The sequence below is a fragment of the Thunnus albacares genome, chromosome 17 (assembly GCF_914725855.1).
Source record: "Thunnus albacares chromosome 17, fThuAlb1.1, whole genome shotgun sequence".
Lineage (NCBI taxonomy): Eukaryota > Metazoa > Chordata > Actinopteri > Scombriformes > Scombridae > Thunnus > Thunnus albacares.
This window is the reverse complement of record NC_058122.1, coordinates 24,654,861-24,673,681: the sequence shown is the minus strand read 5'-3', so window position 1 is coordinate 24,673,681 and position 18,821 is coordinate 24,654,861. Positions and strand designations below refer to the sequence as shown.

The 18,821-nt window shown below is 39.3% G+C and overlaps 2 protein-coding genes and 1 long non-coding RNA gene across 4 annotated transcripts; all 3 read right to left on the bottom strand.

Annotated features, from left to right (window-relative positions):
- Positions 1-17: 17 nt before the first annotated feature.
- On the bottom strand, positions 18-3,538 carry LOC122967602. The gene is made up of 3 exons (XR_006398641.1): positions 3,323-3,538; positions 1,312-1,511; positions 18-102 (listed from the first exon to the last, which is right to left on the bottom strand). It is a non-coding gene; the product is annotated as an uncharacterized LOC122967602 (long non-coding RNA).
- Positions 3,539-8,448: 4,910 nt separating this feature from the next.
- On the bottom strand, positions 8,449-14,730 carry nucb1 (nucleobindin 1). 2 transcript variants are annotated; one of them, XM_044332337.1, is made up of 13 exons: positions 14,617-14,730; positions 12,858-12,984; positions 12,665-12,772; positions 12,445-12,577; positions 11,118-11,221; positions 10,699-10,884; positions 10,502-10,592; positions 10,358-10,416; positions 10,096-10,188; positions 9,910-9,999; positions 9,237-9,407; positions 9,006-9,123; positions 8,449-8,908 (listed from the first exon to the last, which is right to left on the bottom strand). In XM_044332337.1, exons 2-13 carry the CDS (start codon positions 12,978-12,980, stop codon positions 8,823-8,825), a joined length of 1,362 nt encoding a protein of 453 aa, XP_044188272.1. In that variant the 5' UTR covers positions 12,981-12,984; positions 14,617-14,730; the 3' UTR covers positions 8,449-8,822. The 2 variants fall into 2 exon arrangements, with proteins under 2 accessions (XP_044188272.1, XP_044188271.1); XM_044332336.1 differs by having other exon boundaries at positions 12,445-12,772.
- A 1,021-nt stretch (positions 14,731-15,751) lies between these two features.
- On the bottom strand, positions 15,752-18,545 carry ccndx (cyclin Dx). The gene is made up of 4 exons (XM_044332354.1): positions 17,378-18,545; positions 17,072-17,287; positions 16,053-16,376; positions 15,752-15,915 (listed from the first exon to the last, which is right to left on the bottom strand). Exons 1-4 carry the CDS (start codon positions 17,630-17,632, stop codon positions 15,766-15,768), a joined length of 945 nt encoding a protein of 314 aa, XP_044188289.1. The 5' UTR covers positions 17,633-18,545; the 3' UTR covers positions 15,752-15,765.
- Positions 18,546-18,821: the final 276 nt, after the last annotated feature.

Here is an 18,821-nt window from a genome sequence, read left to right as displayed (position 1 = left end):
GTGGGTGGGCGGGGTGGGGTGCAGGGGTAAGAGGGAGAAGTGCAGGTTCGGTGGACGACCTCTGACCCCCCGGCCCAGGCTTCACTGAGACGAGAGACGAACCTGGAAAGAAGAAAAAGAAAAAGAAGAAGAAGAAGAAGAAGAAGAAGCAGAAGAAGAAGAAGAAGAAGAAGAAAGGGAGAGGTCACTTTAGGCAATATATATATATATATACATATGTATATATATGTGTGAGCGGATGTGATGATGAGCGCAGCTGGAGGAGGACGGAGGATGTGATGGAGTAAAAATGAAGCCATTCCACAACAGAGAGCATAAATGTGTTTCCCACCAGGTTGTAATCCATCCTAAAACACACACACACGCACACACACACACACACACACACACACACACATACACACACACACACACAGGCAGGCAGGATGTGCACCTTTCTCCAACCTCACAGGGTGACCATTGCTATTGCAGCAGTGCTGTCTTGATACTCAACGTCTGGAGTAATTCATCCATCAGTGCGCGTCTCGGCTTTATGTATCCGAGCGTCCACAGTCGTAATGGTAATAATGAATGCGCATGATGTACGGAAATGAGTCGTGAATAGCTAGCTTTACCTCAGCAGCCTTAACAAAACGTCCGTCACGCAAATACAGAACAATTAGCAGGGCCTGTAGGTGGGATAAAGATGCGGCGCTGCTTCATACATTCATGTGGAGAGAAAAAAAAAAAGGGTGTCATCATGAATTGTAATTACGGGCTGTATCCAGGAGGAAATAGGCTTCTTTTCTACGGCTCCGGAGCCCATCTGTAAAAATATTGTGTGTGAATCAGGAGGCTTATTATCCTCAGGGTGTTAGGACGGGAACTGAATTGCTGTCTTAACGAAATAAATGGCCTAAATGGGGAAAAAACATATTTTTTTATGCATTTAGGGCTGTGCAGGATAGCCTGACACCGCTATCACACCATGGTGGGAGGTGCCAATCATCCTGTAAATGATGTAGGCCTAATTAACAGATTAAATAATAAGATATTACGCAATTGGATTATTTATTATGATATGGCTTCAACTAAATGTTGGAAAAACGGCGCGCCGCTTTATTCCGACTGGAAGGCGTCTATTTCCTATCAACACCCCACTGCCCCCCCAACCACACACACACACACACATACACACGCACACACACACACCACCCTGCCCTCCTCCCCCCACCCATAAAAACAGCTGGACGGTCTAACGGCTAGATCTGTGAGTTGTACCCGTACATCACCGTGGATTTCAGCCGCCACCGGACGATTTGTGCGTCTTACCCTTTCCATGATCGACAGAGAGAGGAAATGAAGGCGCATCGCTCCCCGGTTCACTCCATCAGAGGCTGCAGGTTATCCCCGTTACAGCCCGGTTACCAGCCTGCCCCATCCCCTCCCTCTCTCTGCTGTGGGAGCGACGGTGCCGCGCCGCCGATGCGTCAAACTGCGCGCAGCGAGCACAGGCTGCATCCGGACAGGACCTTCATCAATGGATGGATAAATTGAGTTTGAGTCATATGAGTTTTGTCATATGTTGAAGAACATATGAGAAACCCCTTTTGTTGATGTCATAATCTGTAATAAATGTCATATTTTTTATAGATCTACAGATTTTATAGATTAGCTACACATGTTTTCTATGTTTTTAATGCTTTTTCATATGTTTAATGTGTTTTTAAATCTTTTATATTTCTTTATAATCCTCTAAGCCCCCCCCCCCCCCCCCCCCCCCTTCTAATGCTCTTCTTATATTATCTAACACTGCACAGTCTATGGAGCCACCAGAATGTCATTTCACTGTAAATCTGTACATCACAAATAAAACCTTTGAACCTTGAACCTAAAGGGATTCTTGGGAGATTAGTCTTGAACTAAACGAGATCCAAATGAACAAATATTGTAATCTCTTGAAAAAGCCTGCTTTCACATTCAGCCAGTTTAAAGATGTGCTCCAGGAGTACTGATTTTTATTCAGTAAAGTACAAAATATCACTTTATGGCTCCTAATCCAAATCTGGCTAATCTGAGGGTTTGTGAGATGATTAACAAGACAGGATTTAAGACAAAAACATCAACTATTTCCGCTACACAAGTTTTTTCCTTTTATTTTTGAGGTGCATCTCTAATTTTAATGGAGAGTTTTACCTCTTCAGGCAACAATCTGAGAAAGGAAACATCACTTGAACGACTCGCAATTAGATATACTATGAAGTCAAGCCAGTTTTATTTGTATATCCCGATACCAGCAATACAGCATCCTTACCCTAAGAAACTTTCAAAAAACCTTTTAATGGGGAAAAAATGCAAGAAACCTCAGGAGGAGCAGCAGAGGAGGATCCCTCTCACAGGACGGACAGACGTGCAGTAGATGTTGTGTGTACAGAATAGACAAATTATAGAGATCCAGTATGAAAAATAGGATGAGCCAGTTTAAAGATGTGTCAGGACTAGTTTTATTCTAGTCTGGTTAGTCATGGTTCACAACTCAATGAGTCGCAAGATAAACCTGAGGGGTCGTAATATGTTAAACCAGATAGAAAAACAGTATTTCTGCTACACAATTTATTTTTCAAACTCTTCTCTAATTTTCTATTTTTAAGTTGAGATATACCGGAGAGTTTTTACCTCTTCAGGCCTCTAAAAACTATTTGAATGAAACAATCTGAGAACTCTTTGGTTGAACTACTCACAACTACACATATTAAACCTGTCACAAGGGTTTCTTGAGCAGACATAGCTTTAATTTAAAGGGTTGCAAGCTAAAATAAAATGCTAGAAAATACTGATTTACTGGACAGATAACAGAGTCAGCAGGTGCAATAAATAGCTTAAAGAACACATTAGTATAACAGGCCTATACTGACTGCTTGAACAATATAGTATCATTTCTGTAATGACTGATAGGGATTCATTATTAATCTGTCGATATTTTCTTGATTAATTTATTAGTTGTTTGGTCTATAAAATGTTAATCCCTGTTTCCCAAAACCCAACGTGCTACCTCACATGCAAATACATTCAGTTTACAGTCAAATAAGACTCAATAAACCAGAAATTAATCACATTTAAAAAACTAGAACTAGAGAATTTTAGTATTTTTTTCTTGACGATGAATCATTTATCAAAATAGTTAGCAATTGATTTTCTGTCAATCAACTAATCGATTAATTGACTGATCGTTGCAGCTAATGACTTATTAATAATAAATAGCTACTATAAATAGCCTCAAATATTGGTGACACGTGTTGAAACTTTATTCTGAAGACTAATAATACTGCTTCCGCCCCCTTACCTGATGTTTCTGTCCAACTTGACGACTTCCCACCGTTTATCTTCCCTCATCTCCTCCGCTGGAAGATGCTGGGTCTTAAAGAAACAAGCTCTCAGCATGAAGCCGCTCACATCCTCACACTCACCTCACACTGCATTCTGCTGCTTTTCTCCACCTTTAAAAACAAAAAGCAGTGAACTTCATTAGAGAAGATAAGAGAGAGAATCACCTCCTGAATTTACTCTTGCTATGTGACACATGAAACTTGCCAAAATAATTAACAATTGCACCCTCTGGCGTCTGAATGGGAGAAATGCACTTATAGTGCACAAGGTTTTAGGCCAAATGTCTGGATTTTAGGCAACCATCACTGATACACGTTTTTTTGTGAAATTGTAGGTAATGAGCAACTTTTAAAAGGTCATAGTGAGGAATAAACAACTTAAAATTACCAGAAATTTAGTTAAAAGTTTATATTAAGGTCAAACATTTTTACTGTATTTCATCAAAATAAATTAATCTTAAAAAAATGGAAAAATTATGATTAAACCACCCACTACTCATGACAGAAGACTGACAGACGTGCCAGTAGAAATTAACCAGTCACCATCAACTGTCATGAAAGGTTGGGGGTCCATCAGCCAATCAGAGCTCAGGGAAGGCGGGTCTTATGGTAGTGAAGGAGGATGGGGAGGTGGTGATGTAATGTGCTCTTCCAGATCTGATGATGTACATCCAGCAGTGAAACTCAAAGTGTACACAGATTAAATCTGCAAAAAAAATATTCTAGAGAGACAAAAGAAAGAAAGAAAACAAGAAACTGAGGCCGAGATAAGCGCAAACAGAAGATAACAACCTCACTGAGAGGGCTGATGTGAAGGCCGAGTTTTAGTACTTAAAGTGTAAAACATTTAGTTTATTGTAAATGTAGTTTGATTAAGTTTTTATGATTGTCTCATGCAAACAACTTGTATCCTCAGCCCAAATATCCAATGATACGGAAACAAAAACGACCAATTTCAGTCATTTCCAAAGTTGGATTTTCAGACTTTCATTTCTTCAACACAATTAATCAATCATTGACAGAAGATGTATCGTATTATACTGGATAAAGAAGAAAAATACTAATTAAATAGACCCTCTTGCCTCCTTTTCCAGGCTGTGTCAATAATAGAATCAGGCTGTCCAGAACTGTATCATCAATATCACCTGTATGTGCTGCTAAATAGCTAAAAAAAACTTGTTTATTTTACTGCATCTACTCTGTTTTGTTACTTTATTGCACCTCTATAGTGACATTTGGCTCTCTGTGGACAGTAGTGAGGTCATACAGGGAACTAGCACAAACCCACACTGTGTTTTAGCAAAATTCCTCCATCTGAATAAAGTCTGTCACTGGTCAGACTGATCGGAGCAGCTTGAAAGGTGAGTCAGTGAATAGGAAGCTCTCCAGTTTCAGCGTTATCTGCAAACACACGTGGAGAAGTCAACCTCAAACAAAAACTTCTTTTGACTTCATTTGAGATTTTTAAAAACATGAAAAGAGATCACAAAGGTGTATTACTGAAAGCTCAGCACGACATCCAAAAGAGGAGGCACCATGTACAGAACAACAGTGTCTCATTGAGGGACCAGACAAGTCAGAGTGGCCGCAGCTGGTGGGAGAAGAACTCAAATCCTTTACTTAACTGAAAATATAAAGACCCCCATCATGGAATAATACTCCATTAAAAGTGACAGTCATGCTAAAATGTGGTCTTTTCACTATTGTTTTATAGTGCGAGGACTGTTACTGCAACCTGTGGGTAAACAGGGAAAACCATAATAATAACAAAACTGCTCTTACTGTGGTTCAAATTGTATATGTTGCACATAAAAACCCTTTCTAACTGTAACTGTAGATGTCTGATAGTAAAGTGGTGGAAGAATAAAAGCAAGCAATTCTACACTGTGAAAATACTCAATTACAAGTCCTGCATTCAAAATCTTACTAAATGTGAGTACATAAGTATTATCATTATGCAGCAGAATTACCCTTGTCAGAGTTATTTTATTACATATTATAGTTTTGGATCATAATTATTGATGATAAATGATGTTTTAAAGTTGTAGCTGGTGGAGGGAGAAGTACTTTTAACTACTTTGTACTGTTAAATTATGCTTTATATTTAAGACCTTGTCTTATGTTTACAATAAAAAGTAAAAGTAAAAAGTGTGATATTTGCCTCTGAAATTTAGTAAAGTATAAAGTAGTAGAAAATGGAGAAAAAAGATAAGTAAAGTACAAGCACTGCAAAATTTTACTTAAGTACGGTACTTGAATTACTGGTAGAGAAAAAGTACAATACTGGTAATTCCTTTGAAATGTAGTGGATATAGAGGAGTAAAAAGTGCAAGATTTGCATCTGAAACATAGTACAGTAAAAGTGTAAAGTAGTAAAAAACAGAAAAACTTAAGTAAAGTAAGAGTACTACAATACAGTAAATGTACTTAAGTAGTTTCTTTCAACCAGTTGTAAAGAAAAAGTATAACACTGGTAATTCCTTTGAAATGTAGTGGATATAGAGGAGTAAAAAGTGCAAGATTTGCATCTGAAACATAGTACAGTAAAAGTATAAAGTAGTACAAATACATTGAAAAACTCAAGTAAGTACGAGTACTGCAAAATTGTTCTTAAGTACGGTACTTGAATAAATGTACTTGCTTTCGACTGGTAAAGAAAAAGCATTATAATTCCTTTAAAACAAAGTGCAGTAAATATATAAAATATATAAATACTGTACCTGGTATACAAGTACTACAGTAAAGTAACAGCATTTGTTAGTACCCGAGTAAAGGTACGTCTGAACATGGTGTACACACAGCACACACTGCACATCACACCACGTCCTGCGCTGCCACAAACACACTGACAGTGTGTCGACAGCTTCGGTGGCACCTCTGGTCAACAACAGCTGGATTAAATGTCAGATCTCCTGCTGCGGATGAAACCTGCTGCAGACACAACACAACACAGACCTGATACTGGTCCCACTGGGAGCTGAACCCAACATGTTTCACAGATAATCACATCATCACTGGACATTTGGCATTTATAAACGCTGAGCTAATAAAGACAGAGACGCCGCTGTGGAAAATCAAACCACATCCAAGCAGGAAGATAAAAAACAGGTTAATACTTAAAATGACTTTTATTTAAGTATCAGTTTAAATGTGTACTTCAACTCCAGCTGAGTGTTTCATTGTGTCTTTTAGTCCCAGTTTATGACTTTTTAATGAAAGTATTGTGTGATACAAACAAGAATTAATATTATTAGAGGTTATTAGTCGTAATATATGTATTTAAAACAATACTTAAAAGACTACAGCTTTAGTTCAACAGTCAAAGTCTCATTTGTAGTTAAATTTCCAGCTTACAAAAATGGTTTTAACTACTTGTTTTCATCCCAGTTTCAGTCTTTTCAGTATCTAAATAAATCTACTGTTATACTCTAATTTGCCTTGGCACTAATAATATATCAGCAAACTGTTAGTATCCTCCAGTATCAGCTTTAAAAACCATTATTTAGTCTAACAGTGAAATTAGCAACATAATGTGCATATCTAAATTATAGAGGAAAAGCCATATACTGCCTCTATACTGATAAAAATATGTTTCCTCAATAAGTTTACTCTTCTCTGCTGTGAAAGTTGCAGATTGCATCATAATAAACAACTCCTGCATGATCCAGGCAGCTGCTTAGAGACAGCTTTATTTGGCTGAATATGACAGCGGTGACTGACAGCAGGCAGCTGCGTGGACACCAGGAGAGGAGGGGCCACGTGGGGGTCATGAGAGGTCAGTGGGTTAGAGGAATGCTGATAGGAATGCCCGGAGCGGCGGCCAGGGGGAGCATCTCGGTCAGCGGGACAACAACAAGGATCAGCGGCTCCCCGGGGAGCCATGACAGTGGACAACAGGCCTGCAGAGACACATGGTGACCCAGAGGATGAAGATGTTATATAATATGCACTGCTAGGATGCTGTTTCTTTTTAAATTGCATGATTTGTTGTGCCAGAAAATTGCATTTACACAGATTTTACCACACTGAGGGTAGGAGAATTATTCTTTTTGTATTGAAGATTAAAATTAGGAATCCAAAGGAAAATATTTAATTTAATCAAATTTTCATTTCTTTTATTGCTCCAATCTGATGTCGTGTTTAAATTGTAGTTTTAACCCTCATACACTGTTCATATTCTGACCTTTAACATGATCCTCTACTAATTAATCTCCATATAAACCAAACTTCTGGACCATAAATCTAGTTTTCATTCATAAACACCTCATCAGTCATTGATAAATAGGTGGTTAATCCTTAATGAAGCTTTCATAGAGCAGAGAATGTAATCTTAAGGTTTTACTCTATTTGTTTATCACACTATATTACGGTCTTATGTCACATAAAACAGATATAATGATTTAAATTAATTTTATTGAACGTGAAGAATGAAGCGATGCAAACATTTTTGTGATGGTGGTGATGGTCAAATTTAACCTGAAACATCCTCTACTGTATGTTCAAATAAAAATGAAGAAAAATAAAAGAAAGGAGAAAAAGGGAAGGGGAAATAAATGAAAATAAATAAATACATGCATAATTCTGACCTGACCCGCCCCAGATACACTCTGGAGCCCAACCAGAAGCCCTCACACAGCAATTTAGCTATATCATTGTTTTCTTTCTTTCCTCCTTTGGTTAATACTGTCCCCCCGACCCTCCACCCCTTCTTGCTCTCTCTCTCCTCCATCTTTTTGCATTTTTCCCCCCCTTTTGTTTCAGTTTGTGTGAGTCTAGCTCTCCCTCTTGTCTTGTGTCATCATGTTGCTCACTTGTATTGCACTATAAACAAATAAAAGAGAAAGAAAAAGAATAAAAAAAATTTATATTCTGGGTCACTTTGGACTAAAAGAAAGTAGTTTATTATGTTTTTACTGATCTCAAATGTAAAAATGGGTCAAATCTCTTAAACAATTACAATACGATTTAAGAATTTCTTTTTTAAATGGATTTTCTGATATCATATGTAGTGTATTTGTTTTATTTTTTTTTTTACAAACATGACCTTAGTGTTGAAAAAAAAAAATCACACTTAACAAGTTCAGAGGCTTTAAATTAAGAATTTATTTCTTATGTTGTGGTGATTTTATAGTAGAGACCCTGCATGACTGAAAACTTCACATAAACACTGATATCGGGTGTTTTTTGAGACCTTTAATCTAATGTAGACCACAGAAATGAACACGCAGCACAATATGTCATGATGATAAAACGCCAGTCTGTCTGAATTTATACATACAGTTCACATAATTCAGTTTGCAGAACCCATCTGGATATCTGTGTCAGTGCAAATCACGTGTGTGTGTGTGTGTCTGTGTGTGTGTGTGTGTGTGTGTGTGTGTGTGTGTGTGTGTGTGTGTGTGTGTGTGTGTGTGTGTGTATGGGAGTGTGTGTTGAGGCTGTTGGAGCGCGCTGCGTTTAAGTGTGTATCGGCAGATTCTGTGGAGGCTCCGCAGGCAGATTATTTTGAACTGGAGCTCCGTGGTCAGCTGGAGCTTTTGCCTCTGTGAAAGAGAAGAAGAAGAAGAAGAGGAAGATGAAGATTCGCTTACTGGAAACTATTACAACACAGATTCATACAGATGATACTGGACTGTTTACCTTTATCTTCTAGTTTCTGTGCCTCTGGTTGAAACTGTAGTTCTCCGTTAGGACCCGCGGGAGGCTGCCCGTCTGCTGCCTGCGGCTCCTTCTGTCTCTGCGACATCTCTAACACCGCCTGAAACGTGAAGACAAGTGAAGCTCCGATAATTATAAATCACATTGTACGACTTTTTTTAGCTCAGTCACAGATCATAAGAAGCGTTAAGCGAGGCGGCGGTACACGGTTACCTGCTGGTACTCTCTCCTCTGGGCCTCCAGGGCTTTGCCTCTCTCCTTCAGCAGCTCCTGCTCCTGACGAAGAGTCTCGGCCTTCCTCTTCAGCTCCTCCTCTTTGTCCCTGAGTTCGGCCTCGAACCGCTGGAGCTCCTCCTCCGAGTACACCGGCACGGTGTCCAGAGTCTGGAGAGACGGCGGGGAACGTACATAAACACACTGGATTTACACTTTATTTTAATTTCTGGCCTCTCATAGGTGCCATCTTTAACATTATCATGACAATAAAACATGAAGTGTCATCTTTTCTTAGCATAAACAGAAAACCTGCACTCATTTGTTAGCATGCAGTGAGATTTGCCTGAATAAATGTTTTAACCAAAGCTACATGATGCTGTTTACACCAGTTACACTACCTGCCCCTTATTACAAAGCATCAGATAGCTTTAACGACATATTACCACAATCTCATGTAGAAGCCGGTCCTGATGTGCACGCGACACAACGTTACACTACACTTCAACACTGCAGCAGCTCCACGTGTGTGTGATTCGATGATGGAAAGAACAGAATCACCCGTTCAAATTCACCACCCACATTTTCCCAGCTTCCCTTGGGATTTGAACCTCAGACCCTCCGATCACCCGCCCACTCCCCCCAACCTTCAGGCCACCTCTTGGCTCTTTACCTCCCACTCTTTGGGATTATTGAACTCCCTCTTCTCGGTGGATTTGAGGAACTCCTCCAGGCTGACGAGACGGTCTTTATTTGTATCCACCTTTTAACACAGAAACATAAGCAGTTAGAAGACCGACAGACGGCATCGGATGAAAAACAAGAGCAGGAACGTAAAAGTAAAATGATTAAAACTCACGTTCTTCATGACATGTTCCCTCATCCTCAGCCTCTCTTCCTCCATCTCCATCATATCGTCTTCCTCGTTCTTTGGGTTGTAGACTTTCTCCAGCTGGAGGAGGGAAATGAACAGATGTTAGCTGAAAGTGTGCTAGAACTCGGAAACAAAAGGTCAAACAGCTGGATTTTCAAAAGGATTATCATCCAGTTTTTGATATTCTGTCATGAGTCTGGAATAAAACCTTCAGTTTTAGCAAATGATGTCGTGTAGGTTCCTTTACCTCTTTAGTGAACAGAGCTTCCAATTCCTGCTCATCTAAAACACCATCTTCATTAGTATCTAAACAGGGCAGAGAAGAATAGAGACCGTTTTTATATCAAACTCAATCAGTGGGATATGAAGTAAGGGAAGAAGTGTCACTCACCATGTAGTTTAAAGAAGGTTTTAGGGTTGAACTCTTGTGGATCCAGTCCGTCTGTCTCCTCCCACACTTCCCGCAGCTGAGCGACGCTTCCCTGAGTGAGAGAACATGCAGCAGAAAGAGGAAAAAGATGTAAACAGAGCTCGATTCACTTCCACACACACAAAAAAAAAAATCAACATGGCTGCATCTGTGAGTACCGGAGCGTTGACTTTGGGGTGCTGGCGGTGTTTCTCCTTCAGCTCCTGCATCCTCTTCTCCTCTTTCTCCCTCTTCTCCTGGTCCAGGCCCTTCAGGTACTCCCGTCTCTCGTGCTCCTTCAGCATCTCGTAGCGCTTGAACTCCTCGTGTCTCTCGGCGTCGTAGTTCTCCAGGTCCTTGGTGGCCTACACAAAGAGAGACAGAGGTCAGATATAATACAAAGTGTCTGGGACAATCAGTGACAGACTTAACCATCTTGTTTGGATCTGTAATTGTAGCACCCTTGAGTCAAAATCAGTGTAATTATAATCCAGCTGGAATGTTTTGAGTTTGATTAAAATCTGATCTGAACTATTCGAGCGGCCGGACAGGAAGTCTTTTCACAGCTCTTCATGTATCGCCGCCTGCAGGATCTCACCGTTGAGATTAGCAGCTCCAGATCTTTGGCCTCAAAGGTGTTTTGATTGTGCGGATCCAGATGTTCGAACTGTTTCAGCAGGGAGGCGTGGTCCATCTGCAGGCCTGTGCGGCAGATACACATTATTATTACATCCTGTACATACATCACTGAACACATCCTCACATCTCTGCATGGAAGCTACGTCAGTCTTTTAATTCCCCAACCTGCTGATTTGCATTCATGTGTGTATTTTTACAACACTTTAAAAGTCAAAAATGTGTTTATTTTTCCGGACATATGGTTCCATCTGCTCTGTTTGTTCAAACTATGATTTGCATCCATGCATATGAGCTAAATATGAAATATGACAACACTGCACATTTGTATGTTTTTACTCACTGAGTATATTAGAGGATAACAATGAAAGACACATGATGCCTCCGTTGTTCTATCTGTTGATGAAAGAGCTTTTAAACAGCTTACAATGAATATTTGCATGTATCGGGACTATTTGTTTTTCTAAAATGTGCATTTGTGTGTAAATAAATGACAATGAAGATGAATTTTTAAAATCTATTTGTTCTTATTTGTTGATTAATATTTAATGCAAACACTGCTGAAAACTTTGTCAATAGTTGTCAAACTGTTGATTCGTTGATCGACCAAAAATGAGCCAAATCTAATCTTTTAAATAAATTATTCATCATTAGAATTTGTTATCAAGTAAATAAAACATTTGCTGGTTGCTTTCCTCAGTTTCATATCATATAATTTAAGTACAGTTAAGTAACTTGGATAAAATGTGGTTTTAATTATTATTACTAAGATCTAGAGCTGCAACTATTAATCAATTAGTCGACAGATCAAATTAATTGGCAACTATTTTGATAATCAGTGAATCATTCCAGTCATTTTTCAAGCAGCTTCTCAAATGTGACAATTTGTTATTTTTCTTAAATCATAAATGACATTTTTTTCTCTGTTTTTTAACATTTCATGAACCAAACGATTAACGGATTAATAAAAAAATAAATGGCAGATTATTCGATAATGAAAACAATCGTTAGTTGCAGCTCATCAGTTTTTCTTTATCATGAAAGCAGCTGCACATATGAAAATAGTTTTGGGGAAAAAAAAGCATTAAAAAAAGGAATTTGCCACAATTTGACATTTTATAGAGAATAAGATGTATAATATAGTAAATAAATAAACTATTAACGACAATTTACAACTAGTTTGAAAGAATCTGTTTGTGTTCTTCTCTCTACTACAGTAACGAGACATAATTTTCTCCATATTTTTCTAAATATCCACTAAATATACACCATCTCTCTCGTCGACTCACTCTGTGTGTTGGTGCTGTCCAGTTTGGCTTTGAGCAGCATCCTGAGGCGAGAAACTTCCTGCCGCTTCAGTTCATCCAGACGGGTCCTGACGTTGTGACTGACCAGGTCCAACTCTTTACTGAGTCGCCCGTTCTGACGGAGAACACGTGAGAAGAACACGTTAATATCACTTGTGAAAAGGTCAGCTGTGAGAATGAGAATGAAGTAACAGATTCTGACCTTGATGTCCTCTGTGTTTGCCGTCTGTAGTTTCTCTCTGAAGTGAGGGTCGGTCTCCAAAACCTCGATCACCTCTCGGAGGTATCTGTCGTAGTAAAGGCCAGTGTCCTGAAACAGTTTGTTGTGAAGGACGAGTTATTCACAATAAAACTGAATCCTGATCAAATCTCATAAAGATTACTGAGAGTATTACCACGCTCTCCTCTGGGACTTCCTCTTTAGCTTCTTGGTTGCCTCCATTGCGATCGATAGGCACTGACCAGACGCCGGCACAGACGGATAGAAGCAGCAGCAGCCGGCCTGGTTTCAAGTTCATCCTCCTTAAACATGAACAACGATCAGATGTTCAACATGCAAACTATAAAACAACACCAATGGTCAGTCTTCAACAGTCAGGTATCCTCATGAACAGTGAAAGAGGTTTTCCTCGCTATAATCATTCCTCCTGTTCATACTGGCTGTTAAAAGATCCTTCAAATGTGCTTTTAATGTAAGTGATGGAGGTCAAAATCCACAGTGTGTCCACACAGTCATTTAAAAGTTGATGTGAAGTTTATATGAGGCTTCAGCAGTCTGAGTTAGTCACATCAAGTGGATATCTGACACATTTACAGTCTTTTTAGCATCAAATTCCCTCTTTGTGTTACCCTGTTAAGCTGCAGTGGAAGTATAGTAACAAAAAGAGGGACTTTGGCACTAAAAAGACTGTAACTGTTGAAAGATATCTACTTGATTTGACTCATTTGGACGCTGAAGCTTCATATTAGCTTCAGATAAAATTTTAAATACAATTTGGCTTGAGGATTTTCATTTACAGCTTCTAAAGGTCAGTATGAACTGTAGGAATGATTACAGCAAGAAAAACATGTTTCAATGTTCATTTGGGCTTCTGACTGTTGTTTTAAGACCGGTTCTTTAATCTGTTTTGTTTACATTTAAGATATAATGTAACCTGGTTATTTATATCCCTTGTCTACACCATTATTCCATCACTACTGAGGTTTCTTTCCAATTTTCAGGCTTGTCAGCTTTGGTTCATGTCTGTCTAAACACTAGAAATACATTTTAACTATATGTGCTGGATTTGATTTCTACATGTTTTAACCAGTAATGGAAGAAGAGAGTTCAACTCATCCTCTATATTACCGGTAGCAGACTTTCATTTACATGTAGATTATATTATAATATTTTTCTATTTTGACACCAACTTTGCGATTCAAATCCAGGTCGTAAACAAGCTGGATGAGGACATGGACTTGATTATTACTTCAAATGGGACAATGAGTAACATTAGCTGACAACTGACTAAACTTCCCACATGGTTTCATTTCAATAAAATAATAAATGTTCAAATGATCCAATATTTCACCGAAAAAAGACCAAAAATTGAAAACAGATTCAGAGCTTTGTTTTTTCGTCTTTCCTCTCCAATTAATCACTTACTTAACTATGGTTTTTCATGCAGGACATTTACTTGTAACGGAGTATTTTTACATATTTTTCACATACGTCACATTCATAATAGAGTTATATCAGGTTTAAAAGGGATTATTCGTAGTTATATGAGGTATGAGTCATGTCTGTAGCTATCAACTAGCTTAAGGAAGAACAACACGGATGCTGATACAGGATGCAGAGGAATCAATAAAAAACTGATATTTCTGTGACTGTAATGACATGATAAACTAGGTCTAGGATATTTATGAACTAACGTTTGATTTTATAACAACATTTTAGACATTATTCACCTTCAAACGTTATTTTACAGGTCACATAACAGCTTGTTTATCCGTTAACGCAGCCGTAAGCTATAGAAACGTCTAGCACAATTCCTCCTCTCATTATCTACCTGAAGATGTGTTTTTAACGCAGCATTTAACGTCCGCCGATGTCAAAACCACTATTACAACTAGATAAAACCCACATATATCTTTAAATGTCTCGTTTCTTACCGCAGGTGTGTTTTTAATATCTAATCCGATGCCCCAAACAAGATCCACACCAGCGTCGGATAAAATTGACGTCATGAGAATGCAGCAGCGATTTAACGTGCTGCTTTCAAGGACCGTTGGAAATAATGGCAATAACAAGAATAATAAGCGGTGGGATGATGAACGAATTGTTGAGTTGTGACAGTGAAAGTAATGTCAACTCATGATGGAATATTTGGTATATTAATAATTAGTTAAACTGTCTAACATTTTTGGCAGATTCAAGTGTTCTATTTTTCGTATAAGGTCAGAAAACAAACACACAAAACAAACAAACAAAAAACAAAAAGACAAACACCAAAATATTTGCTTTTTCTGGTGTCCATTTAGGAGGTTATTATCGTTATTATTAGTTTTAATCTCTAACATGGACATTGATTGTCCCAGAGTTAGCAAGACACCTGAATTTCATCTGCAGTCCCCGGGCAGGCAAATTTACAAAATAATTACGGTATCAAATGTTAGAGTTCATACAGGAGTATAATAAATAAACATTATACTAAACTAAAATAACTATCCATTTAAAGCATTACATCATACAAAAATTTAAAAAAAAATACTCATACTTGTCCCACCAAATAAGATGAATTGTAAAAGTTCCGAATTACAAGTCTATGAATAGCACGTAAAGGCAGCATCATCCCTTTAAATAATACATGGACACAAAATATGTACAAATGTTTTTAATTGCTTTGAAAAATAGATTTGTTGTATATTTAATTCATCACACAAACACAAAAGTATGGCAGATTGAAATAAATTAACATCAAAAGAGACAATAATTGCACATGATAATAATAATAATAATAATGATAATAAATAAAAGGTATAAATATTAAGCATCAAAATGTCAAAATAACACCTAGGCCTGCTAATAAAATTAATTGGAATAGATAATAAAATATGGCACATGGTAAAAAAAACACATAGTTGCAAAAATTGTTCACAAATAAATAAAGTCAAAAATAAATTAACAGTCACTCGATAAAGTAATTTCAAAATATAAAAATATTTTTTGAGGTCATAATCAATTTATATCAGTTTGACTGATGAACTTGGAGGAAATTTGATTGATTCACACTTGCAAATACAAAACAGCTGATTCAGTGTTTAGAAATCAATCTCTCTCATGTCGGTGGGCGTCCCGGCCCTTTCGTTTTCCACCTCTTCACCTTTCTCCAGGGGCCCCTGCTGGAGCCCGCTCCTCAGCCGCTGTTGGAGGGCGTATTCGATCATCTCGCTGTAGCACTGCAGCACCGCCTGGGATTCAGAAAATAAATGATTGTTGAAAACATTTGGCATGACTGTAAAACCTTAAAACACTAGTATTCTTAGTCTGCCTGCTTAAAATTCCCATTCAATTCAACTGCAGCCTCACGATTCACAGATATACTCACCAGGTCAGTTTGGCACAGCTCTGCCAGCGCTTCACTCATAAGAGACAGCTGAGTGGGGCCCTTGTTGCCCAGACCTCTCAGGGCACAGTTCAGTGAAGCTGCAGCGACAAGTGACGGCGGCGCTCCCAGAAAACGGGAGTCACAGACACACATGGCGGCCAGAGTGTCGCTGTGCCTCCGCAGGGTGCAGAGCAGCTCCTCGGAATCGCCGCCGTCTACGTCTCCCCACTCCTCCACGGAGGCGAGAAAGTGTGGGAGGAAGTCCTGTGGAGTCACCGCTGCTGTGTCCCACCGCAGGGTGGCGAGGATGACACGCTCCATTTCCTGATGGAGAGAAGAGGGCAGAAAAAAGTCAGAGGTGTCCCTTTAATATTAATAGTATCATACAATAGTATATATATATTGTGAGGGGTTTAGTTATTTTCTATATTTTAGAGGCTGCAGGTTATTCTCTGAGGATATCTGACTGCTCTGGCTGAGTGAAATGAACAATAGATGCTTAAATTTAAATTCAAAATCAGATTAAAACACTAATATTAAATGATTGAGCCAAATACGTCTGATATTTTATGTAGTCAGTGTCATACAGATGCATCATTGTGTCCTCTGAGCATCTGTATTTATTTATTTCCCCCCATTTATAGACTTTTAACCAAAAAATAAATGTGATAGAGTAATCAGTCATCTAAAAATGTTAGTTTTAGACCTATTTGATTGGAAATTGAAGTTTGAAATGGGCTGATATCCAGTTGATGGCTTTGTTAAGACACAACAAACATCAACAGAGAAGAGAATCAAAGTTTTGGCCTCCCTTCAAGACCTCATCTTTGTATGTATGTAAGTTTTCCACCACATATTATGACATAAAAAAAGGTGTGAAACAAGGTATTCCACGTGTAAAATCAAGGATTAGTTGGTGTTAGAGGTCCACAGCTGGAGACGACCCCTTCTTCCACTCCACTACAGCCCTGACTGTATGTTAACTTCTCGCCCACGTGTCTGTGGATGCTGTGACTCACCCGCAGGTCAGAAGGCAGGAAGCTGTATTCAGCCGCAGCGCAGAGAGTGTCGGCCGTGACGTTGTCGCTCTCAGTGAGTTTCGAGGCGATGAGGATGCAGCCGGCAGCCAGGCAGTAAGGTGAGACGGGCAGGGACAGAGAGGCGGACAGGAACCTATCCATCAGAGAGACAGACAGGGGGAACACTGCCTCATCACAGCCGCACTCACAGCACACCTGCAGAGGAAGAAACAAGAAGATGGAAAACATCCAAGCACTGCAAGGGGAATCTGGGGAGAAACTGAGATATGAGAGAGAGTTTCATACCTCCAGGGCCCATTTGGTGAGCTCCTCCCTGCGCTCCGGATCCCGCTGGATGAGGGTGATGTAGAGCACGGAGGGCATGTACCTCTCCTCCACGTGAAGCAGCCTCTGGATCACACGATGCCCCGACACGGTGGGGTCCCAGGCGGCTCGCAGCTGAGACGAGCCCCTGATGTGGCCCTGGGCCGGCGCCTCGGTCTGACTCTGGTCGTCCTCCGCTTCCTCACACCACAGAGACACAGACATGCCTCTTTCCATCTGCACAGCCTGCTGGGTAAAATATGAACTTATTCACGTCCAGGTGGGAAAAGAAACGCTGCAGCCGCCAATGTCCCTCTTGCACCTGCTGGGAAATCCTCTTTTTTTGTCTTGTTGGACTACTTTTGACCTCCTGTGGTGCTCTGCTGAATATCACACCTCAACTGTTTATCTCTGGGTTTTATACCAAGCAGGGAGAGAGAGAGAGAGAGAGAGGGGAGTGGCACAGAGTGGAAAAAAGGACCGCAAAAAGAGGCGGAGACCCGTCGTGAGTGACATAAAATAATAAGAAGACAACAATACGGTCTGTGCAACAATTGCTTCAACAGGTGGGGAGATAGAGGGAGAAAGAAGGAGAGCAGGGCAGAGATGGTGGCAGGGGAGGAGTAAAAGAGGAGCAGACAAGAGAGGGAGTGGCCCGCAGGGACAGAGCAACAGCTTGCCTTCGACAGTGAAAGAGAGAAGGGAGGAAAAGAAAAGGCTGCGAGGGGTGAGAGGCAGAGACAGAGAGGAGAGAGGAAAGGTCATCTCCAGACTCTGACAATGGGAATGGATGACAATAGGATGAGGGGTGTTTGTTTACAACGTGAGCACAGGAGGAAATACGTCAAACGCAAGATAGATGTTAAATCCTGCAACTTGGTGGTGGACAGAGTGGAATTCTGATATTTACTTGTATAACGATGTCCCCCTTTATTCAGTGAATTAATTTCTAATTTTGGTTCAATTAATAAGATTTCAGCAGGCAGTTTGCAACCTTTGTCACAGTTAAAATCCTAAAACGGTTTCAGTTGAGTCGTGAGATAAATTTTATGGGTTGTGAGATGAATAACTGAGGGAAAAAATCCGATTTCTGCAAAAATCTTATTTTCCAAAACTGCTTTTTGCTTGTGAAACACTGTTTTTACCTTCTTTTTTTTTACATTAAACTCTTTAGTAGAGCTGAAATGATTAGTTGATTAATTGATTGTAGATTTACAGACAATCTGCAACACTTTTGATAACCAATTTAACCAATTTTAAATCGTTTTTCAAGCATAAATGTCCAAAATAAGCTGGTTCCAGCTTTTCAAATATGATATTTTTCAGTTTTTCTTTGTCTTAAATGATAGTAAATTAAATATATTTTGGTTCTGGACTGGTTTTTCTGGACAAAATAAGTTAATATAAAGACTTACGATGGGCATTG